The 26417-nt window shown below is 32.8% G+C and overlaps 1 protein-coding gene across 1 annotated transcript in view; it reads left to right on the plus strand.

Annotated features, from left to right (window-relative positions):
• The first annotated feature begins 1336 nt into the window (after positions 1–1336).
• The window catches only part of ACA4 (autoinhibited Ca(2+)-ATPase), a 33452-nt gene continuing 8371 nt past the window's right edge, over positions 1337–26417 (plus strand). The window contains exon 1 of the mRNA XM_082898414.1: positions 1337–1694. Coding sequence (XP_082754540.1) covers positions 1422–1694 — 273 coding nt within the window. The 5' untranslated portion in view covers positions 1337–1421. The remainder of the gene's footprint in view (positions 1695–26417) is intronic.

Raw genomic sequence — 26417 nt, forward strand, 5'->3', positions numbered from 1 at the left:
TCTCAAGTTGAGATGTAAATATGAAAGAGGCCCAACCAATTCTGAAAGGAGAGGATTCCCTATAGTCCATAATCTGGACTAGAGGGTGCTATTTGGGCCCGTTGTGTCCACCACGGCTCTATTTTGATGATTTAAACAGTGTATTTTATCCAATAAAAAATTGATTGATTGTAACCTCTTTAATTTATTGTATTTGTTACCAAAAAAAAAGACAACAATTGTGTTTGAAAAAACAAACCATATATTTTTTTGATGAGAAACACAATAAATTAAATATGTTACGAGATTGACTTAATTTTTTGTATGTATAAAATTTATGAAATATCTAATAAAATAAACAGTTTAAATTATTAAAACGAGACTTGTGATAAGTCTCACGAGCCCAAAACAGTAGTCTCCTATCCATTTGGACCCAAAGGAATCTACCTCCCTTCTAAAAATTATATTAAAAAAAATAATATACAAACCTACTTTTTAAATTCATTTTTTAGATTCAATAATGTATTAATAAGATGATTGGTTAATGATTAAATAATAAATGAAAAAAAAATTGACTTAGATATTTTAATAAATAAGGAATTGACTTAGATATTTTATTGTATGACTATTTTTTTTTTGTTTACATTTATTTTTTTTAAATAAATAATAAATCGTATTTATTTATTTTTATTGAGTTGACTCTAATTGTGTGACTCACAATCCAATAACTTTATATTTAGGATTATTTTGGAAGGTGGTTAAAAATTAATTTTAATTTTAATTTTTTTTTATAAAAATATAGAAAGTAATGTGATTTAAAATAAATTAAAAATTAACTTTTGATGTTTTTAGCTTTTTCCAAAAGGGCCTTAATCCTACAGTCACTGCTCAAGGCAAAATGAAGGTACATTTCCAATGGTGTGTACGTAGGACTTTTTGGATTATGAGTTGGTTTAGTTATTTTACGCCTCTTTCGAGATTCTTTTATTTTAGTTAAAAAGTCAAAAAATTATTAAATTAGTTAAAAAAATTAATAATTCATATCAAAAAATTAAAGATTCTTTTTTCTCTTTATTTTTTCACATCTTTTCGTAAAAAGTTAAAAAGTCATCCAAATATACTAGTTTTTTTATCTCATATTTTAGTCAAAGAGTCAAAAAGTTACTAAATTAGTCTGTTCTCAAACGAGGCCTAATTTGGAGTTAAAATAGTCACATTTAGAAAGAATTTTTTAATTTTTTATAAAAAAATATAATATTTATGATTTAAATATGATAATTTTAACTTAATAATAATAATTATGATTTAAATATGATAATTTTTAATCTAGAGTTAAATATATATATATATATATTTTGTTAAAATAACCCGAACCCAAAAGAGAGAGTAGTTTTTTTTTTTTTTTTTTTTGGAACACTTTTCTCCATTCCAGTCTCTTCTTTATGGGAGTCTTTGTTGGATTGTGTCCTCTCTCTCTCTCTCTCAACAATTCTGGTTTTGGGTTTTTAAACTTTAAAAAAAAGAAAAAGAAAAAAAGTGAGATGGAGAAGATGTTGAGGAAGGATTTCGATATTCCGGGGAAACACCCCTCAGAGGAGGCTCAGAGGAGGTGGAGATCCGCCGTCACCATCTTCAGGAACCGCCGTAGACGCTTCCGCATGGTGGCCGATCTAGCCAAGAGAACCCAAGCCAGGACCAAGATTCTCAAAGCCCAGGTTCCTCTTAATACTCTCTCTCCCTGTTTGGTCTCTAAGAAAATAAAAGAAAAGCAGCTTGAAAGAAATAACAAAATCAAACAAGAAAAATAAAGCAAGACTCACTACCCTCTGTCCACCACTCTTTTTTTCTGTTTTGAAATCACTTGAGAAACTCACTCAATTAATGATTTTTTCTTACATTTTCTGGCAATCCAAACAGATCATTTTGGCACAGAACTCTCACTGCCCTTTATTTCTGTCACTTATAATAATTAATGACATTTCTAATCAAATATTATTAAAAAAATCATAAATTATTAATTTTCAACTTTAGTTTGAAAATTATGTCATGAAAAATATTAGTAATCATAAATTTTAGCAACGGTTTTAAAAAATTGTCATAAAAAATGTTATTAATTTTTTATTTTCGTTGACAGATTAAAAAATTTGTCACAATAAAAGTTACTAATGATAAGTTTTAATGACAATTTATAAAAATGTGATTAAAAAAGTCATTAATTATTAATTTTTAATGATATATATAAAAAAAATTATCATAAAAAATTATTTTTAACAACAATTTTATTAAAATTTATTTTTAATAAGATTTAATAAAAAATTAAATATAATTATTAAATCTATCGGTAGTTTTCCTTATAAAAAAAAAGAAAAGACTTTCTGTATTATTACCTGAACCGTTGATGGAAAGAAGCAAAAACAAAATGATTGAAACTATAAATAGAAACAAAATGCCAACGCTGAGCCTCATCTAAAATTGGACAACGGCGGTGTTGGTTTCGGTTTTTCAAATCTAGCTTATACCTTTTAATTGTGAAAAAGTTATTTTAAATTATTTGGTTAAATTTATTTCAAATAATTTCTAATTTTAACAATTTATTTTAATTTAAAAAAGCTATTTTTAAGAAACTACTCACCCTTTACTTTTGGTTATCAGTTTTTACTGTAGACATGTTAATTTATGGTTACACTCTTCGATTTTTTTATTTTATATTTTTTTTAAAAATAAAAAAGACTCAAATAGATTATAGATTATTATTATTATTTTTTATGAGAAATATAGACAAATAATAAATAATAAAAAATAAAAATTAATTGAAAAAATTATTTCACAGCTTATTTATTCTAATACTACTCATTAACTTAAATTTATAATTCAATAAATACACTAAACAGATTAAATATTTTTGATTAAAATTATAAATTATAATTTGTTAAGTTATAATTTATAAACTATTTTTAATAGTTCAACGCCAACACCACGGCCTGTGAAAGTGTTGTTGGTACGCGTAGCGCGCATTTTAGCCAAACTCTTACATGTGAACCACTAATTGTGTTTCTTATCCAGTGGTCCCCCTTTTCTGTTTAATTTTTATTTATTTTTCTAATGAAGCTTAATGATTTAAGCTCATAATGATAGTAGGTCATTGTTTGAGAAATGGGTTTGAGCTTAAAATAGTCGTAAAAAAATAAAATAAATTTTTTAATTTAATAAGGTAAAACATCACATTCAACTTATAATTATTATATTTTTTTTTTCTTAAAAAAAGTCAAGAGTCATTCTCAAATTAAGTTTTTTAGTTCCAGACTAAAATAATCAAAATAACTAAAAGGTCAAAAAATTAATTCCTTTCCCAAATTAAGATAAATAACACAATGTAAATTAATATAAAGAAACTTCCAAAATGAGAGACTGAGAGCCTCAGGGTCCGTTTGATGAGGAGGTTTGGAACTATTTTAGTTACAAAAGGTAAAATAAATTATTTTAGTCATAACAAATAAAATATCACATCTAACCTATAATCATTATACTATTCTGAAGTAAAAAAAAATTAAAAAAATCAAAAAGTAAAAAATAAATTTTAAATCAAACTTTTTAACCCAAGTGAAAATAATTAAAAAAATCAAAAAAATCAATATACTTTCCAAGCAGAGGCTCAATAAACATACCGAGAATAAGATTCCACGTACATACCGAGAATAAGATTCACACGTACGTGGATATATTCAAACCAATGACCTTCTAAGTAAGGTATGGAGTTCTGTCTAATCAAATTAACCTCGGTAATTGTACTTGTGTTGCCCGGTGCACTTCGTATTTTAACCCACTCTTTTTTATATATATTTTTTTTTAAAAAAATTTAACATAGTTACCCACCCAAATTTTTTTTTTTAACATAGTATAATTTAAGTACTGCTAATTTATCAATTTTGAATATTAAATTTTAAATATAAAATATTATTACAAATTGGGCTGAACGCTTAGTTATTAAAAAAAAATAATCTTATTGATTTAGGGGTTGTTTGGAATGACTTAAATAAGTGCATTTTTTGTCTTTTTACAAAAAGATATACAAAAAAGTAGAGAGGTGATGTGATAAAAAGAAGATAAAAAGATAGATTATTTTGATATTGTCAAACTTGACCTTAATAGAGCTCACTTTTCATGTTATTCCAATGTATTGATTTTTTTTTTTTTTTAATAACTGAGTATTCGGGCCAGCACCCCTTAGAAGTGACGTACCTCGACTAATCTCGAGGGTAAGTAGCCTAGGGGAAGCCGTGTACCCTTTTCAAACTGCTGTGAGACGTGCACCCCTTAGGAGATTCGAACCTGAGACGTGCGCCTCACCCACACATCCCAGACCCAAACCCCAAGAGAAACCCACTGGGCTATAATACATATTCTTATCAAATTTGGTGTTGAAATATTATTATAATTCATTTAAATTTCAATAATTTTGGTTTTTATTTTACTATTATTCATATACTCTTATATTAAAACAAGATTAGGTTTTATTGAGAAGTCATGTTATACTTTTAATATATAGTAAAACTCAAAAAAAAAAAAAAAAAAAAAATTTGTAGCAATTACTTGTCATTATAAGTTCAGTTAATTATGGGATAAATGTGTAAGGATTTGGTTCTTCTTAGTTTACAAAAGCTCAATTCAATTTAATTAATTACGTGAGATTTATTATTGGTCTCATTTTAATAATTCAAATTATTCATTTTATATAATTTTATGGATAGATCATTTATATATAATAACAAAAATTAAATTGATTAAGTAATTATAATTAAATAAAAATTTTAAAATTATAATTGTGATTTGATGAAATCATGCTTTTATAATTATTAAATTAATCTAATACATACATAAAACTATAAGAGTGAGAGCCAAAGTGCTCTAGACTAGACTACTCTAATCCTAGTTTATGACTACACATTTGTTTGCTAGAGATAGTTTATTGGCCTTGTTTGTTTGGTGGACGCAAGGCCTCCGGATTCCACTAAAAACACGTCTGCGCACATGCCTCTTCTGTCTTCTAGTTTCTTGTTTGGTCCTTCCAGACCTGACGAATCAGAATTAGTGTTAGAAGTATAGGTTTAAATTTTTACTCATGATCATTTTAAGAGTGATCTCGATAGTCTTGGATACATTAAGATCTAGTCTGAAAAATCACCCATGTGTGATTTATGGGATTATTTATAACTCATATAGGATATTATATAAGGAATTTGATTGAGTAGATTATAATGCAGGATTATAATCTAAGGGGGTGTGACACTTTGGTAAGATTTTAGGATATAAATCTTGAGATCACAACTTCTACTCTCTTCTGAACTAGTCACTCGGGCGACAGTTTATATGGTTGGTAGGACAAACCTTCTTGTAAACCGTATCAACTGTCAGGAGTATGGGTTCGAATCCCCGTCCATGTACAAATCCGTGACTTGCCGCTATATGATTAAGGCCTCGTTTGGGAACAGGCTAATTTAGTAACTTTTTGGCTATTTGGCTAAAAAGGTAGGTAAAAAAACTTGTATGTTTGGGATGACTTTTTAGCTAATTACGAAAAGATGTGCAAAAAGTAGAGAGAAAAGAGAATCTTTTTGACTTTTTGGTATGGGTTGTTTGCTTTTTGGCTAATTTAGTAACTTTTTGGCTAATTGGCTAAAATAGCCTCTTGCCAAACGAGGCCTAAGTTCTGTTATGTAACAATCACTTAAGAGTGACTTTTGAGACCTTGGCTCATTATAGGGTCTAACCATTATTTCTCTTTGGTTAGGCCTTTTTAGTATAGGATTAGAATTATTAATTTATGAGACTAACATTGTAATGTTTGGTTATAATTTTTTTTTTTTTTTGACAATTACATAAAGTATATTTATGTGTGTGTGTGTTTGTGTGTGTGTGTGTATGAACCTTCTAACAATACAAATTATGAGTTTTTAATTTTATTAATATAAATTTAAAATTTTCTATTTGTTTTCAATCTTAGTTAGGTAAAACCAATGAAAAAGAATTTTTTTTTTAACTATTAAACTCAATGTAAGGATATATAAAGTGTCTAAAATATCATTTTTCATTGAGTTTAATGATTAAAATATCCAAAAAAAAAATCAATTTTACTCGAGAGAAATAGACAAATGATTTAAATTGAAAACAAATAAAAAATTTATGATTTAAATTGGCAAAATTAAAAATTGAGAGTTTGTTTTGTTACATGAATCAAATGCAAGGGTTTTTTTTTTTTTTTGGTTGGTAATTTCTCCCCTTTTTTCTGTTACAGGAATCATAAACTATTGAGTTTTGAGCTTTAAAAAAAAATGGCAAGTGAGAAAATCCTAAAATAAAAAATAAAAAAATTTCCTGAAGCCTAGCCAGCCAACCAAGCACGTGTTTTGTGAGAAAAAAATATTAAACATCTTATATGATGTTATTCATTAATAAAAAAGTTTAAAATATTGTCAGCAGATCTTATCTTCTAATAATCTAACATTATTATGTTTTGTATTATAAATCAAAATTGTTTATTAAGGTGTCGTTTGGTAACACTTACGTTTTCAGTTTTCTGTTTATATTTATAAAAATTTTAAAAACTTAAATAAAAACTTGTTTGGTAAAATTTTTGATTTATAAATCAGTGGTCTCAGTTTATAAATTTGGCCAAAAAATGAAAACACAAAAAATGTGTTTCCATTTTGAGTTTTCAGTTTTTTTTTTTTACCACCCAATACTAGCCACCACCAGCCACCATTTTCCACCACCGTCTTCCGCCACCACTACCTACCACCCACCCGCCACCACCACCTGCCACCACCACCCATCCCTCGCCACCGCCGCCACCGCCACCACCACCACCACCACCCACCTACTATCCACCCGCCATCACCCACCACTTGTCACTATCATCCACCGCCCGCCACCACCACCCGCCACCTACTTGCCACCACCACTCACCACCCGCCTACCACTACCATCCACCACCAGCCACCTACCACCCACCCACCACCACCACCCACCACCTACTACCACCACCACCCGCCACCACCCACCACTACCCGCCATCCGCCACCCACCTGTCACCACCACCCACCACCCGCTACCACCACCACCATCACCCACTCGCTACCACCCACCACCCATCCGCCACCGTCACCCACCCACCCACCATCACCACCCACCACCCATCCGCCACCACCCATCGCCACTCGCCATCCGTCATCCGCCACCCACCTGCCACTACCACTCACCACTCGCCGCCACCACCACCACCACCCACTCGCTACCACCCGCCATCGTCACCCACCCACCCACTACCACCACCTGCCACCTATCCGCCACCACCCGCCATCCGCCACCACCACCCGCCGCCACCACCCACTCGCTACCACCCGCCACCGTCACCCACTCGCTACCACCCGCCACCGTCACCCACTCACCCGCTACCACCACCCGCCGCCACCACCCACTCGTTACCACCTGCCACCGTCACCCACCCACCCGCTACCATCACCCGCCACCTACCCACCACCACCACCCACCTGCCACCACCCACCACCCACTTGCCACCACCACCCGCCGCCACCACCACCCACTTGCCACCACCACCCGCCGCCACCACCACCCACTCGCTACTACTTACCACCCGCCACCATCACCCACCCACCCACCACCACCACCACCAGCTACCTACCACCCACCGTCACCACTTTCCACCACCGTTTTCCGCCGTCACTTGCCACCACTTGCCATTTTCTCACTCTTTTTTATATTTTTAAATTTTTTAAACATTTTATCAATTACCAAACGCGTTTACAGTTTATGTTTTTTTTAAAATAAACAAAAAATAAACAAAAACCAGTTTATAAAATTTTTGTAAATATAAACTGAAAACGTAAACGTTACCAAACACACCCTAAATGATTATATCGTTCCGTAAAATTATCTCCAGTATTTTCTAAACTTAAAGCACAAAACTCTCGTGCCAAACATGATCTTGTATACACGTTAAAAAAAAATGCTTTTTAATATATTTTTAAAAAAATATATAAAAAATATGAAAAATAATATGATTCAAAATAAATTATATTTTGCAAAATAGCCCTGTATACGCGTATGAAGTACGTTTTATCTATATGGTCTAAATTTGTTTTTTCTTCATTTTTTAAAGGAGGGACCCACTTTGAATATGGAAAAGAGAAAATTAATGAATTTTTTTTTTTTTTTTCTTCCAGAAACATGATTAGTCATATATTTTGTAAAAATACTTGTGATTTGATAAATTACATATATTTAAAATTGTATTTTAATAATTTTTTTAATTAGATCTTTTTTATAATAAATTCACCATTCTTTTGATAAAAATGCTTATATGACAATATTTTTTTAAAATTTTATAACTTTTAAAGTACATATTGATTTTTGATAAAATTTAATTTTTTTTAATAAGTAATATAAACATAAAAATCTAATTCCAAGAAATTGATCTAGTGGGTGTAATTTGGGACTTAAAAATCCTGTCAAGTCTCAAGTGCAACTTTCCTTAAGTACTATTAATTTTTGAAGACTATACTAGTAAGTTTTGTCCCAAATTTATCGGATTTAGAGTAATAGAATGGGGGATTTGTCTAGATATGATAGGAAGCTTTGGTAGAGTTGCTCTAAAGAGCTGGCAATGCACCCAAAAAAAAAAAAATTTGTTTGGATCCCTTTTGAGGATCATCTTAACACCTCTAAAGTGATCTTAGCCCTCCATATATGTGTGGGGCTTACTTATATATGTGTGTAGTTCATATCATAAATAATTCAGATTTTTGAGAATCTTGTGAAGATGAGGATCTCAATCATTAGTTAAAAAAAATAATAAAAAATAAAAAATAAATTAATTAATATTATTTTAGAACTCTAGAACATTTTTCTTCCTTCAATTATGCCGCAATGGTTTGGGCATGATGGAAAGGGTATTGAAATCGTGTCAGCTTTTACTTTGCTGCAAAAGATGTCCTTCTTTTCCATGGTCCACACGTTTGTTTCCCTCTTTCTGGAATCATGATTCACAATTCGTCCAAGGCCATGTTTGGTGCTTTATTTATGCGGTGTTTGGTTAAAAGATTTAGGGAGAGATTTGGAAAGGAAAAGAGAAAAGGTGTGTGAAATTATGTGAAATATAGGCATGATTTATTCATATTTCACCTACCTTTTCCAATTCCCTTTTCAAATCACTTTACAAATCCCCCAACCAAACACAGCATTAGGGTTGGTTTGGGAAGTGGGTTGGCTTTTCAATTTTTTGGTTTTTTTGGTTATTTTAGCCTGGCCTAAAAAGCTTAGTTTGGGAAGGGTTTTTTGACTTTTTTGATTTTTTTTTGTAAGAGAAGAATGTAATAATTATGTGTTGGGTGTGATGTTTTATTTATTGTGGTTAAAATAACATATTTTGTCTTTTGTGACTATTTTAGCCCCAAAACCACTTGCCAAACACCACCTTAAAATCTTCTGTAGCGTATGATATTAAAATTAGGAGTGGCCTAAATTTCCTGTTCTTAAAAATAAATAAATAAATTGAGCCTTTTTATTTGGTGAATTTCTACTTGTGTAAACCTTTTTTTAGTTTTTATTTTTTATGAATCCGAATTTGTGATAAATTAAAGGATAAATTACACTTTAACTTTTTAAAGTTTTAACGTTTTTTCAATTTAGCTCTTCAATTCTTTTGCTTTTTAAATTTCCAACTTTCATATGGCATTGAATCAAAAAGTCATAGTAAAAAGGTGTTGTACTTGAAAAGTAATATGATATCTTTTACTTTAAGCTTCTCACTGTTGACTTTCTTTTTATGAGAGGCTAAAAAATAAAAATAATGTGAAAAATGAGAAAATGTAATATTGGCGAGGTCAAGGTAGAGAAGTTTGATGTATGTGGTTTGTTTGTTTTTTTTTTTTTTTTTTGGAAACAGAATGGAGTGACCCTTACTTAGGCCCCGTTTGGGGACTTACTTTTTAGCCAATTAGTCAAAAAGTTACTAAATTAGCCAAAAGTCAATAACTCATACCAAAAAGTCAAAGATTCTCTTTTCTCTCTACTTTTTGCACATCTTTTCGTAATTAGCCAAAAAGTCATCCCAAACATACAAGTTTTTTTTACCTATCTTTTTAGCCAAATAACCAAAAGTTACTAAATTAGCCTGTTCCCAAACGAGACTTTATACTCATAAGAATCTAGTAGTTGATGGATATAATTGGAAATTTTAGAATTGAAGGGTCAAAGTGAAAAATTAAGATATAGGAGTGCACAACTGTAATTCACCCTTAATTTTTTAAGGCTTCCCCTGGTCTTGGCCCACTTATGGGAGTGACATATCCTATTTTGCCTGTTTGGTTGCGGATTAGGTTGAATGAGATTATGAGTATGATTGAATGAAGAGATTATCAATGTGGTGGTATTAATTTAGAGATGTGTGTGCTTATTTGTGTATTAGTATGGTGATATTAGTTTGTTAAAATTAAATCTATAAAGTTACATAAACACCCTCATTGTGTAAATATTAGTTTGGTTGTTTTTATAATATAAGGGCAAAACTGCCTTTTCCCTACTTGTACCACCAGTTTAATTCCTTACACCCTCAAAATACAATTTTTTTTATATTTTTTTTTACTTTATATTTTTATAACTTTTATAATTATTTTTATTATTCTAATTCCTAACCTTCTCCTTCTCGTTGCACCCAAATCATGAAAACCCTAACCCTAACACCCATGCATGGGAGAAAATGTTATATTGAAACTATTAACTCACACTACAAAAAACAGAGTACGAGTATTCCTCTATTTTGAAACATAAACATGTTCTATATATCAGAGAAAATGCTAAATTGAAACTATCATATTAACTCACATCACAAGAAAACAAAGGCCCTGTTTGGTAGGGCTTATTTTGGTTTTTAGTTTAATTTAAGTTATTTTGGTGTGTTTGGTTCAGCTTAATAATACAGATTATAGCTTTTTGTAAGTCAAAAATTAATTTTTTCTTCAAGTAGGAGAGGAGAAGTTTTTCCGAAACAGCTTAAGCGCGCAACTACCATTTAAGGGGCAAAATGACTTAAATGCCCCTCACAATTTCAAGTTATTACAAGTGTGCCATGTATATAAACCAAAACACACATATGTCTATCTCTCGCATGAACCAGAGAGGCGATTTTCGGCGAATAGAGGCGATTTCTGGCGAAGGGAGGTGATTTCTGGCTCTCTCTCTCTCTTCGCGATCTCTTTCTCTCTTTCTCTCTCTCTTACGATCTAAAACTCTCTCCGTCACTACCACCATCGTGATCTGAAACCCTAACCAGAGGGGCAAAACCCTCTTGTCGCCATCTCAATCTGTAAAATTACCTTTTGAGTTGTTCTCTCTCTCTCTTTCTCTCTCTTTTTCTCTCACGAACCAGAGGGGCAAAGCCCTAGCTCACTACCGCATATGCGTGACGATCAAACGGTGACAAACCAGAGCTCACTATCGATGGTGTGGCGATCGAACAATGACAAACTAGGGCTCTCACCACCGCCATTAGGCTACAATCTCCAAACTGACGTCCCGATTGACGGTGTTCTCTCCAGCATCGCGATCGCGATGGCGATCAACCCTAGCTCACGATCGACAACCCTAACCACACCCATCCTGATCGATTGCGATATGAACCAGAGCAAAACCCTAGAGCTGCCGACGGTGGCTAGGGTGTGGTATTATTGTAAAATGAAGAAAAATAAAAAAGAAAGAAGAGAAAAATAAAATAAAATTGTTTAATGAAAAAAAACTTGTGATTTTTATATTAATAAAAAATATGAAATAATAATTAAGCCATTAATGAAATAAATTTTTTATAAATCGATACTAATTAATAATTTTAGTATTAATTGATACTAATTAAGCCATTAATTGATAATAAATTAATTAAAAAAAATATTAATAAATATTCATGTATTTATAAACTAAAATGAATATAAAAAAATAATATGTAATGAAATCACAACATTAATATAAATACATGAATATAATTAATATGTAAGAAGAGAAGAACAAAAAAGAATAAAATAAACTGAAGAAAAAGAAAAAAAAATTAAGAGAAGAAAAGAAAAAAAGGAAGAAGGAAACAAGATAATAAAAAACAATTAAGAGAAGAAAAGAAGGGAAGAAGAAAAAAAAAAAGAGAAAAAAAATAAGGAGAAAAATAAAATAAAATAAAGAGAAAGCAAAAGGGGGCAAAAAGGACATTACCTAGTAAAAAGTTATTTTACAGCTTATTCAACCAAAGACTATTCTGCTGATTAAATCCATAATTTCACAACTATACCAAACAGGTTAACAATTTATGTTTAAAGTTATAATCTATAATAACTTTTTCACAGTTCTATCAAACAGGGCCAAAGTAGAATAACATACCTAGTGGGATCGAAATCGATGCTAAGTAACACTAACCAACACAACCCCACATCCCAACTCCCTCAAGTGCTCTATAATCTTAACATTGTTATTTGCTTTTACCGCATATCCAATAATCGAATCCAAACCCTCTAAAGCATCCCTATAAGCCTCGAAGTTTTCTGGTGATTTAGGGTTTGTTGAATATCCAATAATCAATAATTTTGATATCATTATTAAATCAATCCATTAAATCAAAAAATCCAATACTAAAAATATTTCATACATTAAATATATTGATTACACATTAAAAACCTAATAACCATCCATTACATAATAATTATATAAAAATATCCGTTAACAACAAATACAACCATCTATTACATGATAACTATCGAAAAGCATCAACAAAAACAATCATCCATTACATGATTATCATTCAAACACATACTAAAAATTAATTTGATAAAAAAAAATGTGTAAAAGATTTATCAATTTTACATAATTTTATCTTTGGTGGGTAGAAATAATTTTTAAAAATTAAAAAATATTTTTTAAACATTTATTTTTGTCAAATTAGTTTATATTTTATTAAATTGATGACTTTGCCCTTAGAATTGAGCAATGGTATTTTCAATTGTCTTTATTTGGAACAAGATTTAAAATTTATGGTTAAATGTATTACAATTGAAATTCAATTGTCTTTATTTGGAACAAGATTTAAAATTTATGGTTAAATGTATTACAATTGAAAAGTCAGAAACTGAAATAACACGAATCCCAAATTATAAAAACCGTTAGTATACTTTGTCCATTTTTTTTTTCCTGAAATTATAGTATTAGTGTAATAAAAATTATTCAATGAACACCACGTGATCTCTCCTCTTGGTCATTCGTGGTGGATTACATAAATATATATATATATATATATATAGAACTTGAGGTCGCACTTTGTTAAATTCATTTTCTCAGAATCCATCTCTTTAAAAGAAAAGTAGAAAGATGGACCTGGAGTCTCAATTTTTTATTGAATAATTTGGAACCAAAATTAAAGCATTGGTCCGTGACTGTAGAATAGTTATTTTTAGAATAGGAAAAATGTTTGGAATCCCCACAAAAGATGATCTCGATTACCCTCACTGATGTATTGATTATTGATGTGTTTGAATTTTTTTGGGAGGTGTATCTAACAGTGACATGAATGGTTCAGATCATTTTAGAAATTGTGAGGATTATATTTTGTGGGGTCTCTATCATTATTGTTAGAATAGTCCTTTTTCTTGTGTCCGTACGCTTGCTCTTTCTCTCTCTAGCTCTCTCTCACTCATTATTGGTTGAAGTGCTAGATGACCTGAGTTTGATAGGTGTGATTTCAACTTTTTCAAATAGGCCTCAGTGAGTTCGACTTATCAAATATTTGAAAAACTCAAATTTAACGCAAATCAAATTGAATAGATATCAACAAAGTTCAGGCTTAAACTCTAATTTGAAAAGAAAACTAAAACTTAAATGAATATGCTCATTGAGCAAACAAAAGAAAAATTATAAGTAAAATATAAATAGATGCTCATGTTGTTAATAAATGCTATAAATTAAATATATAAATTTGTACATACCAAACACAAGTAGAGAAATGAAATAAATTAATAATGAAAATATATTTGATATATTACTAAAATAAATATTAATTTATATATCTCAATGTTCAAATCAAGCTTTGGTCTACTTGAACTCAACTTAATTATTAAATGAGTTTAATAATTTGACTCTAGATCATTTAATAAATAAATTAAGTTCCAACAAACTTTCAACAAGTTGAGCTATAATCTTTTTCATAAATAGCTCATTTTGTTTGGCACAAACTCTACCGAAACAGAAAAATAAATGAAAATTACCATGAAAAGTTGCTTGATTAAGATTTAATTGGTATATTGTGAGATCCGAATAAATTTATTGATGATTCTGGATAAAATTTTAAGTAAATTTTCTAGATTTATAATATTACTATTTTGTTTGGAGTTCATCAATCTGGACCATTTAGAGCAATGGTAGTAACAATCTTATTAAAAAAGCATATGCCCGTACCTTAAGCAAAAAAGCAATGGTAGTAACAATCTTATTTACACCGTGCCTCTAGATCGTATTTTCTTAGTAACAATCTTATTAAAAAAGCATACATGTCCAACCATCATTGGATAGCTAAATGTTATCGATTTTTTGAGAACCAATCGCATTTCACTATTTCTTTTTACTAAGATTGTTAGTATGTATAGAATTATTCGAACTGTTTATGACGATTCTAGATAAAAATTTAAGTAAATTTTCTAAATTTATAATATTACTGTTTTATTTGGAGTTCTAAGTAGTAGCCGTCGTTGCACTATGGGCAATGTTAGGAACACAAGAAAGATAAAAATAAAATTAAAAAAATAGTGCAAAATAAATGTAATAAAAAATCAGGATTAAATCAAATTATAAATAGATCTACATTTAAAATAAATCCAAGGGGGTGTTTGGAAGAGATTAATATAGCCAAAAAATAAAAATAAAAAACAAAAAGTCACAAAAAAATAAAATAAAAATATTTATCTTATTTTCTCTATGAAATGGCCTTTGATAGAGTCACGTGAAGAAAAAATATTCATGTAGCCGACTCCATTTGATAGGAGCTTGGTTTGATTTGGGTTAGGTTTATTTTCTCTACGTTTTGCATGTTTTTCCTCCAAAAAATCAAAAGTTGTTTTTAAACACTTGACTTTTTTTAATTTCACATTTTAACTAAAAACATCTCCTCGCAAAAAAATTATTTAATATTTTTGAAGTAATATTTTATTCTATTTACAAATTGACACTAATATTTTGTCTCATAAAACTCTTTAACACAAAAGTAGTGTTTAGTTTGAGTTTTCTGGATTAAGTTTTTTGAAAATTGAGTTTTTTGGTTTTCGTATTCTTTTGTTTTTAGTGAATATTTTCTAAATTTTAAATATTTTTTTACTTTTTTAGATGCACTTTAGTTAGATGTATCTAAAAAGTAAAAAATTTGTAAAAAAATATTTTAAAAAATTAATAAATACATAAAAATACAAAAAATATACTAAATTCTTGTATTTTTGGTATTTAGTGAATTTTTAAAAGAATTTTTTTATGATTTTTTACTTTTTAGGTATATTTATGTTAAGTGTCTCTAAAAAGTAAAAAAATTGTTTAAAATATTAAAAAATTCAGTAAAAACAAAAAAAATCACGGAAAAAAAGAATGTACAATTTCTGAAAAGTGTTTTTAACGACGGAAAAATGAAGTTCTGTAAGGATATCATAACTTATGACTTTGAAATAGTCGATTGACAATCAAATTTAGGCCAAGTTTGGGAAGACTAAATAAGTGCACTTTTTTACTTTTTATGAAATATGAGTTGGGTTTGAAGTGATGTGTTAGAGAGGTAATGTGACTTAAATAAGATGATGTGATTTAAATAGGATAGTGACTTTTTGACTTTTTGAATTTTTTAAGAGTTGCCAAACTTGACCTTAATTTTATTCAAAAATTTGTACCCATCCGACTGTCATACCGGACAACTTGCATGTGATCCGGAAAACCACTGGACCACACCCTAGTGGGGTAATTCGTTTTATATCACTATTTTTCAAGAATGGGACACATGCATTTAACTGCCACTTGTTGACTTCAGCATCCAATAATGTAAAGGTTTGGAAACTACAAGAAATTTCCGAAGCCACAGTGATCACCACACAACACCGCCTCACTACAATTGCCAAGCAAAGGGCACTGAACAGCAACGAAAGGACATAAAAGTACACGCACAGTTAAAAAGAAAAATCTGAAAAACAATCAAAACGGTCATGTTTCATGACCATATATTTCTTAATTATTTAATCATCTTTCTTTTCTCGATTTTGACTGTTTGGCAAAGAGAATAGTCACGAGTTCTTATCCTTACGGAATCTATCTTATTGTTATTATCTGTATTATGGAGGTAGCTCCTCTCTCTGGTTGGGCATGTGAGGTCTCGTTTTAATTATTTAAATCGTTTATTTTGTTAAATATTTTGTATATTTCATCAAAAAAAAAATAATAATAATAAATTTAAGTCGATCCGATAATCCTAACTTATTTAATTTATGACGTTTATCACAAAAAATAATATAATAATAATAATTTATTTTTAAAAACACAATTATCATCTATTTTTTTATGACAAACTTGATAAATTGAATAAGTTATGATTATTGAATTGATTTAATTTTTTTTGTGTGGTTGAAATATACAAAATAACTGATAAAATAAACAGTTTAAAACAGTGAAACGTGATTTGTGGTGGACCTTACGAGCGCAAACAGTGTCCTCCAATCCATAGAGAATCCTCCTCCTTATATTATGATGATGTGCATTCTTGTTATAATTTAACTAATATTTTCACGTGCTAATCATATTACTTTACACTTTATTTTACTTGATCAATTTTTCATTTGTGTTTCAACATTATTCTTTATTTTATTTATTTATTTACATAAACTAATTTAAAAAGCCTCCCAAGACTTTCTGGATATTTGAAATGAATTTGGATTTAGTATAATGTAAATTACACATAGAATAAATCTAAGGTAAATTATAAATATACCCCTTGAAATTTGCTCAAATATTAATTACCCTTTCTGGTTTTGAAAATTACGTCCAACCCTATCAAATTTTTAATTGCATAACAAATGACCACTTTCATTAATATTAATAATTTATAATTGCTTCAATTGTCAATAAAAGAAATCCTACTCAGAAGATAAATAATTTTTAATTGCTTTTGCCGTTGCCAAAAATGAAGCTTTCTCGACAAACAACTCGTCGGTAAAAGGCAACATTTACCGATAGAAATGTGTCGCCAAAGTTTACTTTTGCCAACTCATATTGGGGGTGTTTGGGAACCCAACTTTGAAGCTAAAATAGCCTCAAAGTCTAATGTAGCCCACTAGTCTAAAAAAATATGTAAACCAATGATTTATATTTAAAAAAAAAAAAAACAAAACAAAACAAAAACAAAAGGTAGGCTTGGTAGACCTTATAGCTTAGTCCCAAATGAGTAAATGACCATTTTGTCCCTTTAGACTAATTTTGAAAAAAGTAAGAGTAGGGACAAATTTGTCATTTCACTTTAAACATCATTTCAAACACATTTTTTAATACAACAACTCAAATAAAAATCCATTCTAACTTTCCAAACACAAAAACTAAAATAACCCACTAAAATAGCTAAAAAGCCAAAAAATCTCTAAAATAGCCACTTTCCAAACACCCACATTATGTTGCTAAAAGTGTAATTTTTGTTGATACAAATTTGTGTTGGCAAAAGTGCCACACAATCATCATAGTTGAACTATTTTTACCAACACAAGATAAATTGTTGACAATGAATGAAGGATTTTATTGAAGACTATGTTGGTTGCTAAAGACTTACTTTTACCAACGCAATGATAAGTTCGTCGGCAAAGAGTTTTGCCGAGGGGTTGCCGACATAGTTCTGTGTGTTGGCAAAAAATTTTGTCAACGAGTTTTTCCTTTTAGCAACATATTTTGTTTCGCCGCCCATACTTTATTTTATTGTAGTATGAAGTGACAATCAAACTCAATATGCTTGGTGCGATCGTGAAAGACATCATTATGCGCAATCTGAATAGCACTCTGATTGTCACACAAGAGGTTAGTGGTAGTAAGATGAGAAACTCCTATATCAAAAAGAAGCCAACGAAGCCATAAGCTTTTGAGTAGTGTCAGCAAGAGCACGGTACTCAGCCTCAATACTAGAACGAGCAATAAGAGTTTGCTTCTTGCTATGCCAGGTAATGAGAGAGTCACCCAAGAAGAAGTAGAACCCTGTAGTAGAACGGCGGTTAGTAGGATCTCTTGCCCAATCTGCATTAGAAAAGGCGTGTAACTATAGAGAAGAGTGTGTTGAGTAGTGAAGACCATGAAACATAGTTCCTTTGAGATAGCGCAAAATGCGAACCAGAGAGTGAGGAGCAGCCATGAATTGATTGACAATGTGAACATCATAGGCAATGTCTGGACGAGTAACCGTGAGATAGACAAGACTGCTAACTAGCTGACGATATAAAGTCCATCAGATAACAAGTGACCATCAGGAGATGTGAGACGAGTCTAAGGATCAACTGGGGTAGGCATAGTCTTGCAATCAATAAGACCAGCACGAGCTTAATAGATTAGAGGTATACTTGGCCTAGGTGAGAAAGTAACCAGAAGGATCTTGAGAAATTTCCAAGCCGAGGAAATAGCTAAGTAAACTCAAATTTTTCATTTCAAATTGGCCACTGAGGAACTGTTTGAGACTAGAGATATCCACTATGTCATCCCCAGTGATGATCATATCATCCACATAGAGAAGAAGAATAATAATACCACACTCTGTCTTGCATATAAACAGAGTAGAATCATTAGGCAGTGGAGAAGAATCCAAAGTCACGAATGGTAGAACTGAACTTGGCAAACCAGACACGAGGAGCTTGTTTCAAACCATATAAAGCACGACGAAATTTGCAGACTTTGGTGGACGGAACTAAGGAACCAGGAGGAGGTTGCATATAAACTTCCTCAGTGAGATCACCATTGAGAAAAATGTTCTTTACATCCATTTGACAGAGACTCCAATGGCGAGTAGCAACAACGGTAAGGAGGCTGCGAACTGAAGTAAGACGGGCAACATGAGTAAATGTTTCGTCATAATCAATCCCATATTCTTGAGTAAACCCCCAGGCAATAGGTCGAGCTTTGTAACGCTTAATAGAACCATCAGAATGAGTTTTGATCTTGTAAACCCATTTGCAACTAACAACACTCTTTCTTGGTGGAAGGTCAACTACATCCTAGGTATGAGTTTTATCGACAGCTTGCAGTTCAGCAGTCATAGCTTGCTGCCAAAGATGGTTAAAGCAAGCCTCTCAATAGAAAGTAGGTTGATGAGAAGAAAAAACAGTAGAACCAACAATGAAATCACAAAGAATGACATAAGGTTGTGTTACCCTGAGTAGAATGACGAAGAGGTACCTCTGGTGCAGAAGATGATGTAGTGGAATCAAGGGATGCATGAGGCTCACTATGAGAGGGAATGAAGACAGGACTAGGAGGTGGAGGTGGAGCAGGAGTAGGAACAAGAACAGGAGTAGGAGCAAGCTCAGGGAGTGGAGCAGCAAAATCAGAAGGCGTAGCAGAATCCTCAGGATGGGCTGTAGTCATCATATCGGAAATAGTGTTTGTATCAAGCTCATGAAGAGAAGGATCTGTAAAGAATGGTGTAGTAGGAGGAGTGGACAAATGAAACCTAGATATAGAAGAGAATATCTTTTGTTCCCAAAATACCACATGACAAGAGACATGGAGACAACAAGAAAAAGGATCGTAACAACGATAACCTTTATGTTCAATCCCATACCCTAAGAAGCAATACAAACAGGCTCGAGGTTCTAATTTAGTACACTCATGAGATTGAAGAAGAACAAAACAAGCACATCCAAACATACGAAGGCTAATATAGGCAGGAGGTGTGCCATACAGAAGCTCATATGGGGTTTGATTGTTGATGGTAAGGGAAAGGACATAGTTGATAGTATAGACAGCTGTGAGAGCAGCTTCCCCCTAAAAACGTTCAGGACAAGAAGAAGAGATTAAAAGAGCACAGACACTGTCTAAGATATGCCGATGCTTGCGCTTGGCACGACCATTTTGTTGGGAGATACGAGGACAAGAATAGTGAGAAAGTGTACCATTTTGATGAAGGAATCTAAAAAAATGAGTTCCTTTATATTCCTGGGCATTATTAGCATGAAAAAATTTGATGGTGGAAGAAAACGGAGTTTTGACCATTTGTGAAAAGTCATAGTATATTTGGTGTAACTCAGAGTGAGATTTCATAAAAAATAACTAGGTAAAACGAGTGAAATCATCAACAAACACGACAAAGTGTTTAGATCCCCCGATAGTGGTATTAGGTGAAGGCCCCCAAACATCAGAGTGTATGAGATCAAAAGGTGCATGAGACATAGAGGTACTAGTATGAAATGGTAAAGCATGTTGTTTTGCAAGTTGACAAAATAGATAGTCCGCTTTATCATTTGAAACAGGACCTAATTGACCACTTGAAACTAGAGATCGTAAACGACCAAAAGACGTATGACCTAACCGAGAATGCCATAAAGCAAGAGAGGAACTTGTAGTAGTAGGAGCAACAATCTGGACTGGGGAAGTACTAGATGATGGATGCAAAGATGAATGAGCTCGTGCAGACGGCCATGTCGATGACCTATCCCAAGAGCTTGTCCCGTCTTCGGATCCTGTACAACACAACTAGTTGGAGAAAATAAAACAGTGAGGCCAAGATCACAGAGTTGACCGATAGAGATAAAATTAAGTGTAAGGTTAGGGATCAGATAAGTGTGAGGGAGAGAGATATTAGAAGTGGAGATATAACCTATATGACTAGCATGCATTTGAGAGCCATCATCAGTGTGAATGACAGGTAAATTAGAAGAAGATGTAATGGAAGAAAAAAGTGTTGGGTTAGAGGTCATATGGTTGTAACAAATTGAATCAAAATACTAAGAAGAGGTACCTGGAGTGACTGAGAAAGCAGTAGAGAGTGTACGAGAGGTACAAGTAGGAGTAGAAAGAACCTTTTTTACAATGGCTTCAATATCATGAAGAGTGTAAGTTGGTGAAGGTGTAGAAGAGCGACTTGGAGAATGTTAGCATGTGGCTGGCGATGAGCAGCAATTGAGGCAAAACAGAAGAGTGATAATGACTATGAGTCATAAGTGGTCTAGAAGAACCACTGTGATGAGAAGAGTTGTCTGAACGATCCATGGAGTTTGCAAAATATGACTCACAAAGTGGCTCCAGCAGTGTCGAAGTAAAACTAGGTAAAACTGAGTGCACCAATGAATTTGGAAGGTCGAAAATAGTAGGGAATCATGTTCAATCAGCCCAAAATAGATCAAAAAATCAGTTAACCAACCAGAAAAGAGCCTAAACCAATGTAGGAAGGACATATGACGTTAGCGTAGCGTAAGGCTGACGTCAGTAGGTGTGTGGCGCACGTTAGCAAGATGATGTGTGGCGCACAATAGCAGTAGAGGCGTGCGGTGCACTGTGGTGATAGCGCTGACGTCAGGGACACAGTTAGGGCTAACGCTAGTGAAGACTGTAGCAGAGGTACGCGTGCGTGACAAATGCGTGGCGTGTGATCGTCTAGCAACTAGCCTGTGGCAGCGCATGTTGAGATTGGTGGCTTCATGAACGACGCGCCTAGAAAGAATTGGCACATGGGAGCGCGTTTGGCCTTCTTTTGAGGCGTGGTTGGTGGCTCTAGAATCGTCTAGAAGAGACAAATATAATGGTTATTTTTTTGTGATTATGGCTACTGGTGAGAAAGTAGAGAAACAACCAATTAGATTAAAGTTACTGGTGGCTGAGAGTGCCAATGAGAGAGCCAAGGAGCAAGGTTCAGATCCTGTGCTTTGATATCATGTTATGAGTGAGAGAGAGAGAATAACTCCATATATTTCAATGAATGAATATGAGAGAGAGAGAGAGAGAGAGAGAGAGAGAATAACTCTGTATATTTCAATGAATGAATATGAGTGAATACAAGACTCTTTTATATGAGAGAAGGAGAAGCCGAGTATGGTAATACACAATATGGTAATGCACTCTGTATATTTCAATGAATGAATATGAGTGAATACAAGACTCTTTTATAGAAGAAAAGGAGAAGTTGAGTATGGTAATACATAATATGGTAATGTACAATATGGTAATATAGATATATACAGCTAAAGAAGAAAAGCAAAAATGGCGGCTTAAATCAAATAATTGAACTATACAGTTTAATCTGATTTATATATTAACATAATTGTCTTGGCCTTTTTTTTTTTTGGGGGGGGGGGGGTGGGTGTTTGTGTGCTCATGTGGGTGGATAATGAACACAATGTGAGGGCCAAAGTGTATTTAAACCAAGCCCCTACATACCTTATCCTCTTTGTGTTGAGGCAATTTGTTTACTCATATCTTGGACTAGTTAGAACAAATTTCATGTGCATGATGTGTATGTGTCCTAAAAACATCATGATTATTTTCAATAGATGAAACTACAGAGTTCAACTCAATTTCAATTTTGATTGCATTTATACAAACACATGCATTTGCATTTACTCCTCTGGGTAAAAGGTTGAGTTGATTGCTTCATTTTTCTTGTATGGTGTTTACTTCTAGGCAATACTTAGGTAATTGGACTTTGTGGTATGGTCTAGGCTAGGCCTATCAATGGATCAGATTCTAAGTAGATCCAATAAAATCCGATCTAGTTAAGCCATCCATCCATCCAAACCCTAACTTGAATCTGGCTTATTTGGATGTCCACTTCATAAACCCAACCTAACCCGATTCATTTTTATTTTTCATTTTAGCATACTTAACACTCATTTCTATGTACCAAACACAACTAATATTTGAACCGTTTTTGTTTGTCATAGTAAATTAAGCAAGCAAAACATATTAGATACACATAATAATTGATTTTCGGATTGGATATAATTAAATAGAGTTAGATTTATCTGAATTCACTCCATTTAGAAATGAGATCAGTCGGATTCAGATGCAATCGAGTCGGGTTTTATTAAGCAAATTCATATATTTCGGATTGGATTTGGGTTCATCCGAATCCGTTACAGGTTCTAATATCGGCAACAATAATATGAACCTTCTTCACCATGTATGGACTTCAAATTCTAATTGTACGAATGCAAAAAAATCCAATAATTGATGATGAAGAAATTCAACGAAGAAGATGATCAGAACCATCATGAGATTGCCATGTACAAGAGAAAATACCGCCAACCGTTGAATGGCCGGGGGGTCCTTCGACACCCAAGTTAGTTCTCCAATATTATAAAAATATAATGGACAAATTACATGGAGAAAAACAACGAACCTTAACTCGTGGAGGTGTTGTTTGTTTATAATAACCCAATGTATTGCCTAGAAAGTAGTCTAAGTGCTCTAGAAATCCTTTCCCAAACAATCTCCGGTTGTTTAAGACTTTTATATCAATATGATCTCATCTCATGATGAGTTCTACTCCATGTATAATATTGTTGTAGTGTTTGACTAGGTCTTGACCACCGCCTTACGCAGGATAATCTATAATTGTGCTATGCGGCAGTTGGGACCCACATTGTTTGTATGGTGATTTTTATTTCCTCTCAATTGCCCCTAAGCTTTCATTTTCTTTGAACCCAATGAAAGAGCAGAAGCTTGTTGTTATTGTTATGATAAAAATAACCGTGTATTGTTGCCTACCTAGAACGATATATGAGTGCTAGGCCAAACACTCTCTGGTCTTCTTGACTAAGATAATTTTCATGCAATGAAAGGGTGCCCATTATACTAGGTAGTTTTGCAAGGTTCAAACACCTTCCCGAGCTCATATATACAAACATCTACTAATCATAATGTGCCTAGCGAATGCTAGGTCTTTAGAGAATGCCTAGCAAATGCTAGGACTTATTCCAAAAATGCCTAGTCATGCTAGGTCTTATTCCTAGAATGCCTAGCCTTGCTAGGTCTTATTCCGATAATGCCTAACCTTTTTAAGACTTATTCCAAGAATGTATAATCATGTTAGGACTTATTCCAAATAATGCCTAAATGAACTAGGACTTCTTAGTGAGTAAAAAGCCTGCATGTGGATTTTACCAAGGACAACACCTTAGAAAATCTCATGTCTCTTCCCCAATCCATCGAGCACTGCACCTCATCTAAAAGGAATCACCAAGGAGAAGCACAATTGATCTTGCCTTTGTGGTCCATCAAGCATCACAACTCGCTAAGGAATTTTCAAGAGGAAGCACAATTCATCTTGCCCTCGTGATCAACGAATTACCAAGGGGAATAACAATTCTTCATGTTCCCGTGATCCACCAAGCACCACAACTCAGCTAAGTAATTGCTAAAGGGAAGCGCAATTCGTCTTGCCCCATCCACGAATTACCAAGGGGAAGCACAATTCATCTTGCCCTTGTTATTCACCAAGTAACATAACTCGACTGAGGAATTGCCAAGGGAAAGCTTCACAAATTACCAAGGGAATGCACAATTCATCTTGCTCTTGTGGTCCACCAAGCATATAAGGGAGTTTTCCAATCATTAGGCGACCAACCCTTCTAGATTCAGTGACATATTCGACCAAAGAACGGTCTCCAGCCATGTCCGGTGGCATATCTGACCAAAGAATTGTTTCCATCTTGGTTTAGTGGCATATCTGACCAAAATAACAGTCTCAATCGAAGTTTGGTGGCATATCTGACCAAATGATGATCTCCATCCAGGTTCGATGGTTTATCCAACCAAAGAATGATCTTTGTAACGCCCCACTTTTTATTACTCGGAATCTATTACCAAATTCATTAAATTAATTCAATTTCAGAGATAACATGGAGAAACTCTTTACATCAACGAGAAAGAATAAATAAAGATTCTCTCATCTGAATGCAAAATAAATGCAACAAGAGTATAACTAAATAAATTGCCCGTAGGTTTACATCTTTAAAAGTAAAAGAAAGGATTTAACCCTTTTACAATAACGGCATTCCACCCACGAATAAGAAGGCCCCGTGGCCAACAACTAAGGGTGATCCTCGATCTCGAACACTTCTTAACATCACCTGAAAAGAATTAGCAACGTGGGATGAACAGAAAGTCCAGTAGGGATCCCAACATGATCCTAAATAGTAACAACATATAGATAGCTATGATCATGAATGCTTCATATCATATCATATCATATACATATTATGATGGTTTATAACCAAAGTATACATACATAGATACTTTTCTCAAAATCATCCAATTTATTCAACAACACAACCAGTTCATATTCACTCCTTATTTTCCCATCTTTAATAAAATATCACATAATAACCATGTTTTTCCATCTTAAATAAAGTATTACAAAATAATCGCCTTGCCTTTGAAACAAATCACAAAGATCCGATTTTTCTTTTCCTTGTTTCTCACAACCTCAATGCATAAATACATTTATCACATTTCCATGCCTTAAACCCAAGGTTAAGGAAAATACTATCAACAATCAATTTGATACATCCATGTATACACATCACCATTTAACTTAAGAGATGGAAACAACACACACCCAACCACTACCTACTCAACTTTTAAGACAACTCGGTCTCCCAGAACCACATTCATCATAACACGTGACATATCATAGTCACACTGAAACAATAATAACAAACAACTCTACTCTACCTGCCTTAAGCACAGTAAGCCAACGGTACATCTTTTCACAACAAAATGCCAATTTTCCAGACATCGACTGGAAGGTAATGGTACCTCTGCCAAGTTCTCTAGGTGCTAGCTAGAAGGTACTTGTACCTCTTATTCTTAGCGCGGCCAAGTTCTCCAAGCACTAGCTAGAAGGTACTAGTACCTCTTATTCTCAGCGCGGGCACATTTTCCAATCATCACTTTGTACAACAAGCATAAATAACTTGAGTGTACTACATACACATAATAATTTCAACATCACAGTGTCATCCTCCACTGATGACCAAAGACAAAACTTCTAAATACAATTATCCAATTCATATGAGGCTAATAGTCCAACAACAACCATAATATTCAAAGGTTTTCAACTTCTACCTAAAGTTCTTTCTTAATTTGCAAAAGAGTTATAATTGCATCTTCTTTCCAAAATCAATTTCCACAATTCCCAATTCACAATACACCAACTATATTTAAAAAAAAAAAAAAAAAAAAAACTCATTACCTTTATTTAACCAAAAACCCGATCCATGGATAACCAAGTCATAATCCATTCAATTTCAACTCAACAAAAGTGTAACCTAATGATTCTAATCTCACGGTTAACCCCTTTTTTAGCAATTAACAAGCCACCAATTTGTTATGCTCAACTAAAATCAACC

Source organism: Camellia sinensis, chromosome 12 (genome assembly GCF_055761805.1).
Source record: "Camellia sinensis isolate YWXY chromosome 12, ASM5576180v1, whole genome shotgun sequence".
NCBI classification, from domain to species: Eukaryota; Viridiplantae; Streptophyta; class Magnoliopsida; order Ericales; family Theaceae; genus Camellia; species Camellia sinensis.